General features: G+C 56.3%; 2 protein-coding genes across 3 annotated transcripts; one reads left to right on the plus strand and one right to left on the minus strand.

Annotated features, from left to right (window-relative positions):
* Positions 1-1,177: 1,177 nt before the first annotated feature.
* ZNF865 (zinc finger protein 865) lies at positions 1,178-11,007 on the plus strand. Of its 2 annotated transcripts, none has more exons than XM_078063096.1 (2): positions 1,178-1,323; positions 7,340-11,007. In XM_078063096.1, exon 2 carries the CDS (start codon positions 7,367-7,369, stop codon positions 10,544-10,546), a length of 3,180 nt encoding a protein of 1,059 aa, XP_077919222.1. In that variant the 5' UTR covers positions 1,178-1,323; positions 7,340-7,366; the 3' UTR covers positions 10,547-11,007. The 2 variants fall into 2 exon arrangements, with proteins under 2 accessions (XP_077919222.1, XP_077919223.1); XM_078063097.1 differs by lacking the exon at positions 1,178-1,323 and adding an exon at positions 1,343-6,749.
* A 3,076-nt stretch (positions 11,008-14,083) lies between these two features.
* On the minus strand, positions 14,084-16,552 carry ZNF784 (zinc finger protein 784). The gene is made up of 2 exons (XM_036096835.2): positions 16,231-16,552; positions 14,084-15,007 (listed from the first exon to the last, which is right to left on the minus strand). Exons 1-2 carry the CDS (start codon positions 16,306-16,308, stop codon positions 14,141-14,143), a joined length of 945 nt encoding a protein of 314 aa, XP_035952728.2. The 5' UTR covers positions 16,309-16,552; the 3' UTR covers positions 14,084-14,140.
* Positions 16,553-20,536: the final 3,984 nt, after the last annotated feature.

Below are 20,536 nucleotides of genomic sequence, written 5' to 3' on the forward strand. Positions count from 1 at the left end.
ATGTTCTCCCGTCCCTATGCCACCCTGATGGGCGTGCATGGAATTTGGGAGAACCCCATGTCATGTGCCTTGTTATAACGCTTGGCGCTGAAGGCTGGCTTGGAGGAAGGCTTTGCCCCTTCTCTCATCCCCAGCCAGACCTCAAAGGACTCCCTGTAAATATCCGCTCTGAGTAAAACATTGACCCTCTGTGCAAACGTGACTTTAGGTCCCCATCCCCCGTTCCAGCCAGATTCTTGGAAATTCTGCACCCACTACTTTGCCCCATCTCTTTGTCCTGACACTGTGAGGAAATACTGAGTTGAGGGTGGTGAGCAGAACCCAGAACTTTGGTAAGGCTTAGGTAGGTAAGAGGTGTGGCCAGGAGGGGGCGTGGCCAAGGAAGCAGGGGGCGGGGTCGGGACTGGGGTGAGGCTGTATGTGAGGATTATAGGCGGGGCTTAGGGGAAGGGGCTGAGAACAAGGGTGGGGCTTGAATTGGTTGGGTTGGCAGGCAGAAGGTGGGAGCGGTTTAGAAGGAATGAGTAGGGTTCATCTGAGAGGAGAGGTTTCAAGGGTGAACTGCAGGAGAGCAAAGTGTTAGGACAGGCGGGAGCTAAGAGGTGGGCATGACTGTTATTCAGGCCAAAGGGAGCGAAGGGGGTACCTAAGAAGGGAGTAAGGAAAGGAAACCCCCGAGACCGAGGGGCTCAGTAACGCAGGGGGCTTGGTGCAGCCTAAAGACCTCTGAGAGGCCCGGTGGAGAAGAAAGAGCTGCGGCTGTGGGCGGGGCTGAGGAGGGAGAGGTGGAGTTCTTGGGGACTCGGAGGTCGGGAAGAACAGGAGAAACATCTTGGGTGCTGGGGCGAGGAGGATGGATTTTTTTTGAGACAATGGGCGGGGCTTAAGCAATTAAGCCAGAAAATGGGCGTGATTCCGAGCGGGGCCGGGGCTTAAATGCAAGATTTACGCGAGGGGCGTGTTTTAACCGGATGTCCGGAGCGTGTGGGCGGTGCCCTAGGAGGCGGGCGCTCAGGGCGCAGGCGCACGTTGCTCGGCTCGGCTACCGGAAGCGGCCTAGGCTTCCCCGTCCGCGTCTCCGAGCCAGTGCGCAGGCGCAGTTCCTCTTCCCGGTCGCCGCCACCGCCCCCTCTTTCCGCTCCTCCACGCCGGCGCCTCGGAGACGGGCGCGACTTCCGTTTCCGGGCGGGCGGGCAGGCGGGCGGCGCGGGGCTGCCGGGGAGGGGGAGGGGGCGGCACTTCCGGTCGGGCCCTCGGGTCTCCCCGGAGCGGCGGCGCCTCCTCCGCCTCCTCGGCCTCCTCCCGGCGGAGACCCCTGCGCCGGTGAGTGACGGGGCGCGTGGCCCGGGGGCCCGGGGGCAACGGGGGCGGGGGGTCCCGCCCTGGCCCGCTCTGGTCCCCACAACGTCCCCGTCAGTGTCTCTCCCGCCGGGCCCTCGCCGGGGGTCCCCAGTCACTGCTCGCTCATGAGACCTCTCCGGACATCTGCCCCATTAACGCCCCCGTGCAGGACGGCTGCCAGAGCGCCCTCGTTAGTGGCGATCCGTTAAACTGCTGCCAGGGCCCCCCACTAATGCTTTCTCGGAGGATCGCTTGTGCATAATCCCCCGTCATTGCTTCCTCCAGGACAGCCCCCGAGATGCCACCAGCATTGCCCTCCCTCATGGAGGGCAGCTGCCCGCGAGCCCTCCATTAGTCCTGCCTGGAGGCTGCCTCCAGAGTGTCGCCTTAGTGCTGTGCTGCAGGACTGCCCCTCTTATCTCTGTGCACACACAGCAGCCCCCAGACGTCCTACACGCCCCGCCCGCCTCCTCCTGGTGTAAAAATACTTCTGTGCTGGTCCGCAGCCCAGAATGCCTTTTTGTCCTTCTGCACCCCCCCCACCCGCCGTGGTTCTCGGGAATACCCCTTTCCACCGCCCCTCGACCCCCCTATAGAACAGCTCCCTCTAGAGTTCTGCTCTCACACCCACATCCTCTCCCCCTTCAGGTAGAAATCGCTGCCTGTTTAGCTCCAGGCTCCAATGAAATACTTGTGCCCCGCCTCCCTCCCCTCCCCCACCGGGAGCAGCCCCTGTCTTCAGTCCTTCCGCAGAACAGTGCCCCACCGTGAGGCTGTCCCTCAGGCTGCACCTCTTTCCCTGGCCCTAAGCCCTCTCCGCCTGCCACCTCTCACCCAGCTCCATTTCATCTTCCTGCACACCCCAGAGGAGACCCCCAGCCTCACTATGGCCTGACCTCTTCTCTTCCCTAGGCATGCATGCATGCCTTCATTCATTCATTCATTCAGTGTTCTAAGTACAGGGCATACACAGGTGAAGGAGAGAGATACACCCAGTCTTTCATTTTGTGGGTTTTACAGTCTAGTTGAGGAGAGAGTTCAAAAACAAGTGACTAGGAGAAATGCTGCTTTCTGGGTTCTCCCAGAGCCTGATGGGCTGCTTCAGAGATGAATCCTGAATTAGCAGAGGTAACTTAGCCATGTAAAGATATGGGTGGACTGTTTCAGGCAGAGAGAATAGCAAGTGCAAAGGCCCTGAGGTGGCCATGATCATGGTGAGTGGACGAGCACCAGGGGAGGCCAGTGAGGTTGGGGCAGAGAAATTGAAGAGAAGAAAAAGGGGACAGAGAATTTGATCTCATAGGGCCTCGGGGGTAAGGGTGTTGTGATCAAATATCTGGCCTTTGTCAGCTCTACCAAGCCCAAAATGTTCTTCATTTGTTCATTCATTCATTTGTTCAACAAGTGTTTGATGAGGACCTGTTGCACGCTAGGGATGCAGTAGAGAACAGAATAGACAAAACCCCCTGCCCTCGTGGAGTGCCTATGCTAGTTCATGGGACAATTAAAAAACAAAATACCCTGTGTGAAGAAAATACAGCAGGATCAGGGTATAGTTACAAGGGAGAAGGCAAGAAGGCCTCCTTCAAAAGATTCCCAGTGTCATCGTGTTGCTCCAAAACACCACACACCGAAAAGTTACAGCTGTGTGCGAACCTCATCCCTCCTGGACAACCGTGGCCACGCGGGGGCTGCTCTTACTAGCTCCCCCCAAGAGTGAAGTGGTTAAGAGGGTGAGTCCTGCATTCCTCCAGTGTTCACATCTCTGAACAGACCACTCCCTCTTTTCCTAGCCCCATTCATTCACTGATTTCACATATATTTTCAGAGACAGGCACTGTTCTGGGTTCTGGGATAGAACAGTGAACAGAACAGATAAAAACCCTTGCCTGTATGGAACCTCCCTTCTTGAGGGGGAGGCCGGCAACAAGACAAGCAGAATATGTGGTTTATTAGGTGATGCTGACAGGGAAGGACAGAAATGAAGCAGGCTGGGAAGAGCAGGAATGTTGGTCTGGATGATGGGTTACAGTGGTCATAGAGAGCGTCGCCGAGGAGAGAGCGTTTGAGCAGAGACATGAAGGAGGTGAGGGGGAGAGAGAAGTGTATAGATAACAATCAGAGCATTCCAGGCAGAAGCAATAGCCCATGCAAGGGCCCTGGGGCAGGAATGTTGGCACATTGGAGGAGCAGCCCGGTGGCCGTGGAGGCTGTGCAGGTCATCATAAAGACTTTGACTTTAAGTGAGATGGGTGTCACTGCAGGGTTTGAGCAGAGGAGGGACATGGTTTGGCCTTAGTCGTCCTGTCTATTAAATGAGAATAATAGCAGTGCTTATCTTATGAACCTGTTACGAAGTTTGATTGAGACAAGCCACATGAGGCACTTAGTAACTGTGCTTATTAGTGTTCAGTAAATGCTGGTGGCTAGCTCTAGGGCCAGGTGGCACGGAAGCGGGGTGAAGTATATTTCTAGTATAAGGCGGAGTGGGGCCTTCCTTATTTTGGAGAGCGAATATTGAAGGACAGCATGCCGTCGTGAGTAACGCACTGTGGAGCCCCACTGCCCTCCTTCAATTCCTTGCTCCACTACAGCCTGTTACTGGTGTGACCCCGGGAGATTAGTTGATCTCTCTAGCCCTCAGTCTCTTCGTCTGTAAAACAGAGTTAATAACGGTAACCATCCTCTTGAGTTAACAGGAAGACTTGTTGAGTCAACACACGTAAAGGGTTTAGAAGAGCACTTGGCCTGAAGAAAGCACTTCATGTTACGTGTTACTCTGTGTCACTGTTACAGTTATTAACAGACTAGACTTTCATCACAAGTCAACTCTGGTGCAACAGAATGGCCCACCTGTCCTGGTATCGGAGAGACCTGGAATCCAATACCTGCTTTCCCCTTTACTGGTTACGTGACCTTGGGGAAATGACCCCCCCCTCAGTTTCCCCAGTTATGAAGCGGGACCAATAGCAGTGCAGGACCACTGTGAGGCATCGGGGTGATGCCACAGCTCAGACCAGTTGAACAATAAACATGGCTGTTAGGATTATGACTCCTGCCCTGGGGAGGGCCTCCCCCCATCATGCCACTGTCCACACGAAACCCTCCCATGACATGTCTGTCCTTAGAAAGACACTAATTTAAGGCTTGGAAAGAGGAAAGGCCTCCTGTTTCCTTGTGGAAATGCTGTGAGCCTGATCAGTTCTGCCCCCCAGTACTACTCCCTGCTCCTCAGGGCAGCAGCTCTTCAGCATTCTCCTACTCGCCCTTGGGTCAGTCGCTCCTTGTAACATCACTGCCCTTCAAATTCCCTTTTCTGGGGACCCCCTCCCCCATGTCAATTCCATCTCTGCTAAATGTCCCCCTCCCTCCCTCAGGGAGTTCTGGATAGCTCAGTCTCATCCCTTTGCTCATTCAACAAATATTTATCAGTGTAGGCTATCAGTTTACCTCTGAGCCCTACTTTAGCTGCATCTTCACTAAGTTTCGGTAGGTTGTGATTTCACTTTTATTCATCTGGGGTTCCTTGAGATTTCTTCATGGACCCACTGGCGATTTCAGAGTGTGTGTTTAATTCCCACATACCAGCAAATCCTTACCAAGCAACCACACTGTCCTGGGTGCTGTGCTCGGTGCTGGGGGGGCCGCAGCGGCAAACAAGACAGGCCAAATCCCCATCCTCTTAGGTAAACACATGGTGAAGGAAATACATGCAGCAAATCATGGCAGTGACTGAAAATGGTGAAAAATGCAGCAAGACGAGGGGTTAGGGAGGACAGGGTGGGCATGACATCTGAGCAGAGACCCGAAGCAGGCACAGGACGGAGGCTTGACGTCGGAGAACATTCTCACCACATCACTGCTGCACCGTTCGAGACGGTGACCCCCTTCCCCTCCCACCCAGCCCCTGGCATGACCCCCCATAACCTAGAGAACACCCCCAAATAAGGCTCCTGCCCCCACAGTTCCACCCCACCTTTGTCCACCTTAGAGAGCAACCTGGTAAAACAACCCTGTGCGGGGAGGGGTGGGCTGAGCCGCAGGCTTGCTCTGTGACCTTGGGCAAGTCACTTGACTTCTCTGTGCTTTTGTTTTGTCAAATGGGGATAATAGTAGTTCCTATGTCATAGTCTCATAGATTTGTGGGGATTGAGTTAACGTATGTAATGGGCTTGGAACACATCAGGCCTGTAGGAAATGCCCAGGCAAATTGTTGTTATTAATATGTACTCTGACAGAGGTGAGCCGGGGCGGTGGCTTCTTCCCTAAGACACTCGCCTCCCAGCCCCCTCCATTCTACCATGTGCTTCTTTCTGCCCACCCGGCCCACTCTAGCCTGGTCTTCCAGATTTAGGTGTCACCCACAGGCTTCCACTACCACTCCAGCCATGCCTTTGTTCCTTCTGGAGATCAGATGAACTAGAGGGGGTGTGAAGGGCATGGGATGTTGAATCTCATCCAAGGACACCCAGAGCTAGAGACTAAAAATAGCGGCCTCTTGGCGAGGGGAGTGGAGGGGACACCTTTCACCTGTGGGGGGGAGAGAGCCAGCTGGATGGATGGGGGCTGATGGGCCCTGGCCTTGGTAGTCACCACTGACCCCTTCTGTGGGCTGGGCATAGAGCCAGACCCCCAGGGGCCAGGGATTATGGCCAAGAAGCATGCCACACCTCGGGGGCTCTTCTCTCTACTGGCTCTGCACCGACTTGGTGGGGGCATTTCCACAGCCCCCTGGGTGGTTCAGGTTCAAAAATTAATTGTAGGAGCTGAGCTTCAGGTGGGAGTAGGGGGTCCAGACATGGACAGCTGCCATCTGGAATGAAAAGTACTGTAAAGGAGGGGTGCCCAGAGGATGACTGCCATGGCAGGGGTGAGGACAGGAACTGCAGTCCCTGGGCAGCTGCTCGCTGGTCGGGCTCCTCCCAGGTGTGTGATGACCTGAAGGTACGGATGGTTCTGGGGACTGAAAGCTCTGCCAGTAAGTATTTCCTTACGTCCTAGGTGAGCTCCCTTGAGTCCCCTGCAGCCTAGGGGCCGCCCCCTTTTAGAAATGGAGAAAGTGTGGATCGGGAAGGAGATGGGACTTGAACCCAGGTCTGCCCAGGTGCAGGGCGCACACATATTTTCTACTGTGTCAGGCTGCCTTCCCTCTCAGTGCCTGTCCTTCTGCCGTAACTTGTTTCTTCCAGGCAAACACATTCTGTTTCCCACCTTGTAGTAAAAGAACACCTCCCCCCAACACTGATTTCATTCCCATTGTCTTGGTTTGTCCTGACTCTTTGTCGCCACCAGCGAGAGCGGTATCCATAGAATACCTTCCACTTTACCAGTGCATGCGAAGTGCCCGAAGCATCCGCCCGGAGGCCTTACGTGCTGTGCTTATTGGATCCTCACATCAGCCTTGGGAAGTAGGGATGTGCTTTGTCACCTCTTATTTGTAGATGAGGAAAGCCAAGCACAGAGAGGTTCGGGCACTTGCCTGGGGTCACACAGCTAAAATGTGGTGGGGCTCAGAGTCTATCTGGCATTCTGGCTCTAGAGTCCACCCTCTTTTATTATCATTTTACAGAGGCAAAACCTGAAGGGATTGAGAACAGGGCTCGTGTGTGTGTGTTTTGGAGAGGAGGGTAGGGCGCAGTGCCGATGCCCAAGAGTTTGCCAGGGGACTGTGACCAGAGGCCAGGATGCTGGGAGAATGAGATTGGGGGTGGGGAACCGAGGGTCTGCAGGCAGCACTGGGGAAGGGGTCTGGGGGATGGGTAGAGAGGATGTGTGAAGACCCCAGAAACAATGGGGAAAATGGAAGGGATGGGAGAGGAGGAGCAAAGAAGGTGGCCGGCGGCAGAGAAGTCTGCCTATGGGGTGGAGGGACAGGGCAGGAGAGGAGCAAGGCTGGAAGATGGAGTGTGGCCCCGGCACTTGGACACGTCCTCCAACGCGCACAGCTCCCGAGCCGGCGCCTGGTCCTCTTTGCTCAGCCCCATCCTCTTCTCCGCAGGGTCTCCCGTCGCCCACCCCGCCCGAGATGGAGGCAAACGCAGCAGGCAGCGCGGCCGGGGGTGGTGGGGGCAGCGGCATAGGGGGCGAGGACGGGGTTCACTTCCAGAGCTACCCCTTCGACTTTCTGGAGTTCCTCAACCACCAGCGCTTTGAGCCCATGGAACTCTATGGGGAGCACGCCAAGGCGGTGGCCGCGCTGCCCTGCGCCCCCGGGCCGCCGCCCCAGCCCCCACCCCAGCCTCCTCCGCCCCAGTACGACTACCCGCCCCAGTCCACCTTCAAACCCAAGGCGGAGGCGCCGTCCTCGTCGTCGTCCTCGTCGTCGTCCTCGTCGTCGTCCTCTTCATCCTCTTCCTCCCAGGCCAAGAAGCCCGACCCGCCCCTGCCGCCCGCCTTCGGCCCCCCCCCACCCCCCCTATTTGATGCGGCCTTCCCCGCCCCGCAGTGGGGCATCGTCGACCTCTCTGGACACCAGCACCTTTTTGGGAACCTGAAACGCGGAGGGCCCGCATCCGGGCCGGGGGTGACGCCGGGGCTGGCGTCCCCCACTGGGACCCCGGGGCCGCTTCCCGCCCCCTCCCAGACCCCGCCCGGACCTGCCGCGGGGGCAGCCTGCGACCCAAGCAAGGACGACAAGGGCTACTTCCGCAGGCTGAAGTACCTGATGGAGCGGCGCTTCCCCTGCGGCGTGTGCCAGAAGTCCTTCAAGCAGTCCTCGCACCTGGTCCAGCACATGCTGGTGCACTCGGGGGAGCGGCCGTACGAGTGTGGCGTCTGCGGCCGCACCTACAACCACGTGTCCAGCCTCATCCGCCACCGCCGCTGCCACAAGGACGTGCCGCCCGCCGCCGGGGGCCCGCCGCAGCCAGGGGCGCCGCTCCCGCCGCTGGGCCTGCCCGCGCCCGCGGCCGGCGCGCCCCCCGCCGCTGCCCCCACCCCCGTGTCCTCCGGCCCCCCCGCCCCGCCCTCCGCTGCCGCCGGAGCTGCCACCGTGGCCGCCACGGCCGCGGAAGGCAGCGGTGCCCCCGCCGGGGTGGGCGTCCCCCCTCCCGCGGCGGGGGGCGGCGAGGGCCCGTTTGCCTGCCCGCTCTGCTGGAAGGTCTTCAAGAAGCCCAGCCACCTGCACCAGCACCAGATCATCCACACCGGCGAGAAGCCCTTCTCCTGCTCCGTGTGCGGCAAGAGCTTCAACCGCAGGGAGAGCCTCAAGCGGCACGTGAAGACGCACTCGGCGGACCTCCTGCGCCTGCCGTGCGGCGTCTGCGGGAAGGCCTTCCGCGACGCCGCCTACCTGCTCAAGCACCAGGCGGCGCACGCGGGCGCGGGCGCGGCGGGGCCCCGGCCGGTGTACCCCTGCGACCTGTGTGGCAAGTCCTACTCTGCACCCCAGAGCCTGCTCCGGCACAAGGCCGCGCACGCCCCACCCGCCGCCCCCGACGCGCCCAAGGACGTGGGGGCCTCGGTCCCGCAGCCCCCGCCCGCCTTCCCTGCGGGCCCCTACCTCCTGCCCCCCGACCCTCCGGCCACAGAGAGCGAGAAGGCCGCGGCGGCCGCGGCGGCAGTGGTCTACGGCGCCGTGCCCGTCCCGCTGCTGGGGGCCCACCCGCTGCTGCTTGGCGGGGCCGGGACCAGCGGGGCCGGGGGCTCCAGCGCCAGCGTCCCCGGAAAGACATTCTGCTGTGGCATCTGCGGGCGGGGCTTCGGGCGGCGCGAGACTCTGAAGCGCCACGAGCGCATCCACACCGGCGAGAAGCCGCACCAGTGTCCCGTGTGCGGGAAGCGCTTCCGGGAGTCCTTCCACCTGAGCAAGCACCACGTGGTGCACACCCGCGAGCGGCCCTACAAGTGTGAGCTCTGCGGCAAAGTCTTTGGCTACCCGCAGAGCCTCACCCGCCACCGCCAGGTGCACCGGCTCCAGCTGCCCTGCGCCCTGGCCGGGGCTGCCGGCCTCCCGGCCACCCAGGGCGCGCCAGGGGCCTGTGGGCCGGGCGCCTCGGCCACTTCTGCGGGGGCCGCGGATGCACTGAGCTACGCCTGCTCGGACTGCGGCGAGCACTTCCCCGATCTCTTCCACGTGATGAGCCACAAGGAGGCTCACATGGCGGAGAAGCCCTACGGCTGTGATGCGTGCGGCAAGACCTTCGGCTTCATCGAGAATCTCATGTGGCACAAGCTAGTCCACCAGGCGGCCCCTGAGCGCCTGCTCCCGCCCGCACCCGGCGGCCCCCAGACCCAGGATGGCTCCAGCAGCGCCGACGCGGCCAGTGTGCTGGACAACGGGTTGGCGGGAGAGGTGGGGGCGGCTGTGGCAGCCCTGGCAGGGGTGTCCGGGGGTGATGACGCCAGCGGGGCGGCGGTGGCTGGGGGCGGTGGGGGTGCCAGTTCAGGTCCGGAGCGTTTCAGCTGTGCCACGTGTGGCCAGAGCTTCAAGCATTTCCTGGGCCTGGTGACTCACAAGTATGTGCACCTGGTGCGGCGGACCCTCGGCTGTGGCCTCTGTGGCCAGAGCTTCGCTGGTGCCTACGACCTGCTCCTGCACCGCCGCAGCCACCGGCAGAAACGGGGCTTCCGCTGCCCGGTGTGCGGCAAGCGCTTCTGGGAGGCGGCCCTGCTGATGCGCCACCAGCGCTGCCACACCGAGCAGCGGCCCTACCGGTGCGGCGTGTGCGGTCGAGGCTTCCTGCGCTCCTGGTACCTGCGGCAGCACCGCGTGGTGCACACCGGCGAGCGCGCCTTCAAGTGCGGCGTGTGCGCCAAGCGCTTCGCGCAGTCCTCCAGCCTGGCGGAGCACCGGCGGCTGCACGCCGTGGCCCGGCCCCAGCGCTGCGGCGCCTGCGGCAAGACCTTCCGCTACCGCTCCAACCTGCTGGAGCACCAGCGGCTGCACCTGGGGGAGCGCGCCTACCGCTGCGAGCACTGCGGCAAGGGCTTCTTCTACCTGAGCTCCGTGCTGCGCCACCAGCGCGCCCACGAGCCGCCGCGGCCCGAGCTCCGCTGCCCGGCCTGCCTCAAGGCCTTCAAGGACCCCGGCTACTTCCGTAAGCACCTGGCGGCCCACCAGGGCGGCCGGCCCTTCCGCTGCTCCTCCTGCGGCGAGGGCTTCGCCAACACCTATGGCCTCAAGAAACACCGCCTGGCTCATAAAGCCGAGGGTCTCGGGGGTCCTGGGCCGGGGGCGGGCACCTTGGCGGGAAAGGACGCCTGACCAGGAGGGGCAGCCCCGTGCGCACTCACCCGTCCCCAGTTGCTGATCAGACTCTTACCCCTCCTCGCTGTTGCCCCAGCCATCCTTCAGGACTCCAGACAGACTAGTCTCCTTTAAGGCCCATGCCCTACAGACTCAAGACTGGATCACTCCCATCCCGGACCTCTCTGGTCCTCCTCTCATCCTGCCAGCCACTGAACTTGATCCTCCGTCCAGCCCCGTTTTGTAACCTTCATCAGCGCCCCCCCACCCCCGCAGCATTCTGTCCCCCAATAAGCTTTTGTGGAGGATGTGGGTCTGAACTGCCCCTCCCCATTCCTTTGGGACCTGGCTGGAAAGTGGAGTATAAGCGGAGTTGGGAGGGCACAAGGGGACTGGGTGCTCTTTTGGATTGTGGGGTGGGGGCGGGGTGGCAGACGCGGCTTGTACAGAGCAGAGAATAATAAATCTTACCACAGGGCCGCTGGAGTCCTTTCTTGCATCCCAGGGAGAGGGGATTAAGTGCTGACAAAGAGAAAGTTGAGAACTTTTGTTTCCCAGGGATTTGGATTCCCCAGCACCCTCTGCCTCGTTCTCATGTTTTCTGCTTTGCCTCATTCAGCTGGTAATTGCTGAGGATTTACCATATCCAAGTTGTAGTCTGCACCTTGAGCAAAGGGAGATGAACAAGACAGGTAAGTTTCTGTTCTCGGAAACTGACAGTGTACCCGGACTCCTTCCCCTTCAAAGATGTTTTCGGCATTTGTTTGCTTGGCCAGCATTTCCTGAAGCCCCTTGTCTGCCGGGTCCTTCACTGGACACTGTGGAAACACGAATTGGACATGCTCCTTGCCCTCGAGTAAGGTGGAAGAGATCCCCTGTTAAGCCATTGCCGTGTCCCAGCGTTGTACGGACCCATGTTTCTTACAGCCTCACCCATCATGCCTGTCCCTCCAGGATAATTTGGAGGAGCTTCAAAAGCCCTTCCAACAGCCCTCATTTCCATTGTTGCAACAGCGAGCCATGTGCCCTTCCAACGTACGTTCGGTTCTCCCATCTGTCAGAAGAGGAGGCTGAGGTCCTGGGAGAAGAAAGAAGCTCCAAGGACACCTAGCAAGTCCATGGTAGAACTGGGACTGCAGGCCCAGGGTGCCTCAATACCGAAACCTGAAGACCAAGCTGGTTCAGGGACACTGCTTGGGCAGGTCCAGTTGGACCCACACGAGGGCAGCAACCTAGTGTGGCCAACGTATGCCCGTGCTGAAGATCCAGCATGAGACGCACCCGGCGCCAGTGCCCCGGGGGCACCACCATGAAAGTACGTGGAATGATCACTGGGGGCTGAGAGCATGGAGGAGTCACCTTATCAGACTGGGGGCTGGTCAAGCTTCCTGGAGGAGAAAGTGATGCCCGAACAATAACAAAAGCCACAGAGGCTTGCCAGGTAATGAGCGCAAAGAATTCTAGGTGGAGGGTTTAGTGTGTCTAACCAGACCCAGCTATTCCAGAGAATCTTAAAAGATGAGTATGGCGGGAGAGGTTGGGGTATGGGAGGCTGCATCCTGAAGGGCTTTGGATTCCAAATAGTGAAGCTTAGATGATGTGGTGGGCTAGAGGCTGGAAGCTGGCAGCTGCTGGACACAAGCCGCTGACACCCTTTGTTTAGCTCATGCATTAAAAAAAATAATAAAGTTTGACTTAGTTGCCAACATTTGAAAATCAGAAGATTTTGCACAATGAACTAATGCAACTTCTGAAAAATTTGCAAGATTTAGCAACCCAGCCTGCCCTCTCCCAGAGCTGGGTAACCACCGCCCTCTTCAAACAGAGCACACACTCTCCGATCTGCCACCAACTCCTGCCCTGCCTCGAAGCTCAGCACTGAGCACAAGTGTCAGTTGCCATGTGTCACTGGTGCTGGTGCTTTCCCCTTGCATCCAGCCACCTCCCTCATTTATTTACACAGCCACCCCGCTCCTATAGGCGTTTATGCTTGTGATCCTTTCTCAAAGCCACAAGGAGCAGTGGGTCCATGAGGCTGTAGTATGGAGACGAGACGGTGCTGCTGGGTAGGTATCCAAATGTGGGGCCGCTGTTGGCTTGGCCCACAAGAGTAGTGATGATGAAAAGTGTTCAGATTTCAAAGATATTTAGCTGGCTCAACAGCAGGAAAGGGATGAGGACAGGGATTAGATGAGTGCACGAGGGGTGAAGGCTTCAGGAACCCACCCAGCTTCTAGCTTGGGTGCTGAGCCAGTGATAGGAAACAGGCATTTCTTTGGAGGAAACGGAATGAGTTCTGCTGGTGTTCTGACCTAAGGGATATCTCGTGGGAGGTGTTGGGTGAACAGGAAGGTGTGCAAGTCTAGGGCTCTCCCTCCTTGATAGGCATACTGATCACAGGAGTCCCTTCCTTTTGCCAAACTTCCCTGACATCCACTGCCACAGCTGAAACACGTATCACTGAATAGAGATCTAAAAATGAGGAAACGGTTTTGGAGAGAGATATGCTGCAATTCACTGCTCATGGCAAGACCACTGTGTGGGCCCTCTGCCCCCACCCCCAAACACAAGACTGACATAGATAAACCCTTCAGAAAGTCCTTTAATAGGAGAACTGGAGGTTCCCCCCTCCAGCTCCCCGGTCCTCCTCACGCCCCCACCATAGTGACTCAGTTCTTCCCACACCCACTGTACACAGGCCAGCCCACCATGCTGCCATCTCCCAGCCCTTCCTTGGGGTAGCCTTGGGTCAGGCATTAAGCTGTTTGCTTCAAATTGGGCGTGGAGGAAATCAGAGAAACCTGAGACTACTTTGTAGCCCTGGGGGCCATGGGCTCTGAACCTAAAGCCTTATGAGAGGGATATTAGGTGGCTGTTTGCTGTCCGGATTTTTTTGTTGCTTCGGAGTCGGTGGGTTAAGGAGGGGACCACCATGGGAGCGGGAGCAGCTCTTGGAGTCAAGATCTTTATGGCCAGGCTTACATCCTTGAAGCTTGAGAGCTCTTGGCTAGGACGTGGGGACCCTCTGGCTTCAAGGTGATGGGATCCCAGAGTCTCTTTATGGAGGACCTGGTGGGCGTCTTCTGCCTGAGGGTGGGTAGGCATCCCAGGTTCAGTGCAATCCAGTGAGGTAGGAAAAGATTCCATCCTGGCCCACCCTAGGCCCCAAGATAGTCCACGGTTCTGCACATGAAGGGCTAGCCCAGAGACACCAGGGCAGACCCTGGTTCTGCCCCTTCCATTCAACCCTGGCTCCCCCTATGTAGTGCCCAGGCTCTGCTGGGACAAACTGTGTCTCGCACGAGGACAACCCAACGAGCAGGCAGATTGGGCAGTGAAATCCAGCCCATGTTCCTCACATTTAACCGAGCATCCACAGGGTGGTGTCTGTGCCTTTCTGAGTCTCAGGGAGGTGCTGTATGGGTTTGTGGGTGTCCCAAAACGGGTTCTGTGTTCTCCCGCACTAGCTGCTCATGGCCATCTCTGTTAGCTCTGGTCACCTCTCCCCCAGTCTCCCCTCTCCTGCCTCCTTTTCCCACCCACCCCCTCCCCTGCGATCTGCCTCCTACTCCCTGTCCCGTGTTAATGCTCCCACGGCCCTGCTCTCCCAGCCTACTGGTCGACCTCCACCTTCACCTTGGCCACCTCCCCTTGCCCTTCTTCCAGACTGTTTCCTGGCCCCTCGGGCCCTGAGGCCAGCTGGCTGCCAGAGTCCCCCGGCCCTGGCCCGTGGAAGTGGGTGCGCTGGTGCTTGCGGAAGTTAGAGGAGTTGTTGAAAGTGCGATCGCACAGGGCGCAGCGGAAGGGGCGCTCCCCGGTGTGGATGCGCGCGTGGCCACTCAGCACCGAGGACTGCGTGAAGCCCTTGCCGCAGATGCCGCAGTGGTAGGGCCGCTCGCCCGTGTGCACCCGCTCGTGGTCGCGCATGTCTGAGGAGCGGCGGAACGGCTTGGCGCAGAACCTGCAGGCGAAAGGCTTCCCCACCGCCGCGCCCGCCGCCGCCGCCGCCATCACCACCTCCGACCTCTCCTGCGGCACCCCGGGCCTCTGTTCCCGAGCTGCTGCCGCCTCCGGAGGCCTCCGAGAGGGCCCTGGCTCCACCCCGTGTCGGTGCTGGTGCCGCAGGAGAGGCGCCAGGGCCCTGAAGGCCCGGGGGCACAGGGGGCAGCGGTAGGGCCGCTCCCCCGTGTGCAGGCTGTAGTGCGCGCGGAGGCTGGCGGGGCCCGGACAGCTGTGGCCACACACATGACACCGGCTGGGGTCCCCACCCTGCCCGCCGCCCTCCGCCCCCGCCAGGTGGCCATGTTCGTGGAATAGCAGCTCAGAGACCAGCCGGAAGGCAGCTGGGCACAAGGCACAGTGGAGGGAACCTGGCTCCGGGGGCTCGGGCACCAGCGTGGTGTCTGTCACCTTCACCACCTGGATCTCGATGAGGTCACTCGGGGGTGTGGCGGGGCGGCCATCATCTGGCACCAGGACCTGGGGGGGGGCGGGGAGAAAAAACCAGGAGCCTGTGGACCCTTCCTCAGGGCCTCCCCAACACGCCCCCACTTATTAAAACATCCATCTCCTTTGTAGCATACTGGGCCCTTCAATTTCCAGATCCTGCTCTCCACCCTCCAGGATTCTGCAGTATCCCTATCAAGACTCCTGTCCCAACCGCATCACGGATCCAGCCACTTCTCTCCTCTACCCCAGTTAAAAGCCAATTATTTCTTGGCCTGACAACTGAAAAAGCCTCCTGAGCAGAACCCCTGTTTCTATGTCTGCTACCTCCCCAAAGCAGCCTGAATGGCCTTTTGAAAATGGAAATGAGATAGTCATTTTCCCACTCAAAACCCTCCCATGGCTTCAACTGCATTTAATATCCAAAGCCGTCATCATAATACCCATCATGATCTGGCTCCGGCTGGTCTCCGACCCCAGCGTAAATATAAGCTGGCACACAGCTGACTTCTCTCATCTAAATTTAGCTCCCCTGCACCCCCGCTCTATCAGCTCACTCTTTATTTCCTTTACAGCATGCAGCACAATAAGTATCCTTTATTGTCTCTCTCCTCTAGACTGTGAGCTCGAAGGGAATACAATCCTCACCTGTTTTGTTCACCTCTCTATATACTGAGCCTAAGTAGGAGCTCAGGAAATGTTTGTTGTTACTCTCCAGTCCTGAGTGGGGAAAGCTCCTAAGTCACCTGGAGCAGTCATTCCTCCCCCCAAAATCCTCCCTCAGGCATTCGAGACACGTCACTCGGACTCTTGCAGAATCATTACCCCACTCCAACGTGGGTGCCCCGACGTGTCTACCCCGACGTGGGTACCCGCATTTGTCTTTCAGGGTCACCTTCCCAACCTTCCACCCAAGTCCAATAGCCCCAGAATTTCTGAGGCCCCGCCCCTCGGAAAATCCCGCCCCCTAGTTCCACAAACTCAATCTCTGAGACCTCTCCCTGGACTCATCCCCCTCCCAGATGTTCCACCCAACCCCCTCCTCTGGCCCCGCCCCGCCAGGGCCCCGCCCTCCACTCTCATAGGCTCCTCCTTAGGCCACGCCCCTCGCGCACCCCGAGAAGCACCGCCTCCAGACCCGGAGCCCTAAATACCTCCCCCGCCCAGCCTTCATAGGCCCCGCCCCGGCCCCGCCCCCTGCCCTGAGACCTCCCCCCGCCTCGAGTCCCCGGCCGAGGCCCCTTCCCCGCCCGCACCAGGTCCGGCGTCTCCGGGGATCGCGGCTCCGGGGCCGCTGAGCTCGGACTCGGGGGCTCCGGGCGCGCGGCGGCCATCTTGTGCCCAGGCCCCGCCCCCAGGCCCGTGGTCGCTGTGGGAGGGGGCGGGGCTCGGACCGTCGTCAGAGGCGCCGCGCAGGCGCACACTGGCGGGTAGGGGGCGTGGCTCTGCGAAGGCCGCGCCCCGCCCACCCGGGGGGAGTGCCGCGTCCCTTCTGACCACCTGTCAGCGACCCCGAGGGCCCTGGGAGTTTGCAAACACCCACAGGTCGGTGCGACGTCTGGAAACGCACATGGGCGACCGTGGAGAAGTCGCCACACCGCTCTGGGCCACGTACACATAGTCTTCTCTATAAAACTGGAGAGGTGTTGTGAAAACTCGATGAGAAAAGAGATACGGGACACCTTTGAACATCCTTAGGTTTTCTGGGGACGCCATGGTAGGTGATGCTTAAACACTACCATCGTTCCTAAATGAGCTGTTTCTCCCCCTTCTGGGGGACATGATAACATTGCACTTTCCTTTGAATTTGGTCGTGGCCCCGGTGGGTTTCCTTGGCCAGTGGACCGTCAGAGACAGCAGGTGCATCACCTTCAGCTCGCGGCGAGAGCCTGCGGGCCCTTCGCCAGGATCCCCCCTGCCCATCCGTGCTTGGCATCGGCTGGTTGCCATCAGCCCGAGTTCCAGAGCGTCTACAGTGAACAGAGCCTGGTGCTGGACCTCCTGAGATGCAGCGTTTGTGTAGCATACAAAAAAACGTTTTATTTTGTTAAGCCACTGAGCCATTGTGGTGGTTCCTACTACAGGCGTAAGCTATTGCATCTTAACTGATACACATACGGAGCCTTTTATTTGCATTTATTTTATTATAAAGTATATAAATGAGTATTCAGTAATATAAACTGCCCATACTCAGTAATAAACTTAAAATACACAACATTACAGATACAATCTAAGTTGTGTACCCCTCCCCCATTCTCCCACCCTCCCCTGAGGTTAGATTTTGTATTTTCTGTTTATCATTCCCAGGCATGTCTTCCTTATTTTCCTACACATACGAAATATGATATTGTTCTGTGTGCTTTAAATTTTTTCTAATAAGGGGCGCCTGGGTGGCTCAATCATTTAAGTGTCTGCCTTCGGTTCAGGTCATGATCCAGGGTCTTGGGATCGAGCCCTGCGTTGTTCTCCCTGCTCAACGGGGAGTTGGCTTCTCCCTCTCCCTCTTCCCTTCCCCCCTGCTCATGCTCTCTCTCTCAAGTAAATAAATAAAATCTTTAAAAAAATAATTTTTTTTCTAATAAATTAGGAGTGCCTGGTTGGCTCAGTCGGAAGACCGTGTAACATCTGATCTCGGGCTTGTGAGTTCAAGTCCCACATTGGGTGTGGAGATTATTATTATTATTATTATTTTAAGATTTTATTTATTTGACAGAGAGAGACACAGCGAGAGAGGGAACACAAGCAGGGGGAGTGGGAGAGGGAGAAGCAGGCTTCCCACTGAGTAGGGAGCCTGATGCAGGGCTCGATCCCAGGACCCTGGGATCATGACCTGAGCCGAAGGCAGACGCTTAACAACTGAGCCACCCAGGCGCCCCGGGTGTACAGATTATTAAAAAATAAATCAACTTAAAAATTTTTCTAATAAATGATACAATTTCAGTCTAATGTTCTCTTTTTTCTCCTCCCCTCTTTACATTTGTATACATCAATACATGTAGTCTAGTTACTGCTGATGTCAATGCTGGTGTGATATCCCACTGATGATAATGTCCCATTACATGTTTTCATTCTCCTATTGTTGGACATTGGGTTGGTTCCAAATTTTTATTATTACAAACAATACTGCCATGAGTATTCTTGCTCATGTCTCCTTGAACCCCAAAGAGAGCTTTTTCTATATTATATCACTGGAAGTTGAATTGCTGGATCAAAGTTTATTAACATCTTCAACTCCCATCTTTATTATTCAGTTGCTTTTCTAGTAACTCCACCACTTACTACCTGGGGGCTCTTGGGTAAATTATTTCTTTAAATATTTATTTATTTATTTTAGAGAGTAGGGGGAGGGGCAGAGGGAGAAGGAGAGAGAGAAACTTTAGCAAACTCCACGTTCAGCACTGAGTCTGTTGCAGGGCTCGATGACACTACCCTGAGATCATGACCTGAGCCAAAATTCAGAGTTGGATGCTCAACAGACTGAGCCACCCACACGCCCCTCTTGAGTAAATTATTTAACCACTCAGTGTCTCCAGTGCTTTCATGGGCCCTGGCATTTCTGCCTTCATGGGCCCCTTCATTTCAACAAATATATTTAAAATTATATTTTATGACTGTGTTGGTATAAAGATGAACATAAGCTAGGCTGGATTACATTCTTTTTTCTTCTGGTTTCAAAATTAAAATATTTTTCGTGGATAGGACGCCTGGGTGGCTCAGTGGGTTGGGCGACTGCCTTCGGCTCAGGTCATGATCCTGGAGTCCCGGGATCGAGTCCCACTTCGGGCTCTCTGCTCAGCAGGGAGTCTGCTTCTCCCTCTGACCCTCCCCCCTCTCATGCTCTCTGTATCTCATTCTCTGTCTCAAATAAATAAATAAAATCTTTAAAAAAAAAATTTTTCGTGGGCTCCTAAAAGTGTCATGAGCCCTAGGCACTGTATGTACCTGCTGTGTCTAATGAGAAAGGTGGCCCTCTGTTTCTCATTTGTAAAGCAAAAATAATAGTACTTACTTAACAGGGTTAAGTGTTAGGTGCTATGATGATTCAATGAGCCATTATCTGTAAAGTGTAATGTAGGAACTATATATTAGCTATAATTATTATTGACTTACACATCCACCAGCATTGAATGGGAGCTCCTGTTGCTTAAAGTCTTTATTAATATTTGATAGTCAGACTTAAATCTTTGCCAATCCGATGGGTGTGACATGGTTTTTCATTGAGATTCCTTCTATTAAATGAGATAATTCACGATACTGCATCTAGCACAGAGCTCATCCTCTGTTCTCCTTTCTTGTGGGCTGGGTCTGTTTCATCTCTGCATCCTCAGAAGGCCTCAGTGAACGTTTGGTGAGTGAACGAACAAATTAATGAATGGATGAGTAGCTAAATTAATGGAGATATAGAAGAATTTGGGTATCAGAGCTAGAGACAACTATTTGTGGAGGAGACCATAGTTCAGTGGAGTGACCATAAACTTTCAAGCCAGACAAAACTGGGTTCAGAGCCATCTATCCACTTGCTATGCAACTTTGGGCAAGATGTGCCTTCTCAGTATCCAGCTGTCATGCACAAAGTGGGCAGCGCCATGCTGCTTGGGTGGGATTGTATTGAGAACACCACAGATGGAAAATGCTACAGGTCTAGTGCAATTCCTGGAAGTAACTGGTGCTCAATAGCTGTGGGTCCCTTGCCTTTTCCCCTGTTTGCCTGAGTCCTTCATGGCCTGGTACTACATTAATTGCATGTAGTACTCTATTGCATGATCTGATGCTAGAAGTCTGGTATGTGGAGCCACTATAAAATGGCAGAAAGAGTCCCGGGCTTGGAATCAGAAGATGTGGGGTCTAGTCTTGCTTCCTTCTGTCCCTCCTGTGAGCACATCACTTCTCCTTGCTGGGCTGGATCCCCTGCTTTTTAAATGAATTGGCTGTTAGGGTTACCATATGACCCAGAAATTCCACTCCTAGGGATGTACCCAAAGAAATGAAAATATTTGTTCACACAAAAATTTGTAAACAAATGCTTATAGCACCATTATTCATAATAGCCAAAGGTGGAAACAACCCAAATGTCCATCAATTCATGACTGGGTAAAAAAAAAAAAAAAGTAATATATATATTACGTGGATATATATGGATATATATTATCCATAAGATAATTATTTTTTATTCCACAAAAAGGAATGAAGTGCTGATACATGCTACAACATGAATGAATCTTGAAAACATTATGCTCAGTGAGAGAAGCCAGACACAAAAACCCACATATTTTATTATTCCATTCATACAAGCTATCCAGAACAGGGAAATTTACAGAGACAGAAAGTAGAGGGACGCCTGGGTGGCTCATTCGGTTAAGCATCATCTTTCGGCTCAGGTTATGATCCCAGGGTCCTGGGATTTAGTCCCACATCGGGCTCCTTGCTCAGCGGGGAGCCTGCTTCTCCCTCTGCCTGCCGCTCCCCCTGCTTGTGCTCTCTCTCTCTCCCGGACAAATAAATAAAATCTTAAAAAAAAAAAGAAAAAGAAAAAGAAAGTAGATTTGTGGTTCCTTAAGGGCC

The sequence above is a fragment of the Halichoerus grypus genome, chromosome 15 (assembly GCF_964656455.1).
Source record: "Halichoerus grypus chromosome 15, mHalGry1.hap1.1, whole genome shotgun sequence".
Taxonomy (NCBI): domain Eukaryota; kingdom Metazoa; phylum Chordata; class Mammalia; order Carnivora; family Phocidae; genus Halichoerus; species Halichoerus grypus.

Bases quoted from the DNA above. Each gene is read 5' to 3' on its own strand.
- ZNF865 (XM_078063097.1), top strand. From the start codon at position 6,675: ATGCGAAGTGCCCGAAGCATCCGCCCGGAGGCCTTACGTGCTGTGCTT. The intron at 6,750-7,339 runs GTAGGGATGTGC...TCTTCTCCGCAG, and splicing joins CCTCACATCAGCCTTGGGAA to GGTCTCCCGTCGCCCACCCC.
- ZNF784 (XM_036096835.2), bottom strand. From the start codon at position 16,308: ATGGCCGCCGCGCGCCCGGAGCCCCCGAGTCCGAGCTCAGCGGCCCCG. The intron at 15,008-16,230 runs GTGCGGGCGGGG...GCCCCCCCCCAG, and splicing joins CCCCGGAGACGCCGGACCTG to GTCCTGGTGCCAGATGATGG.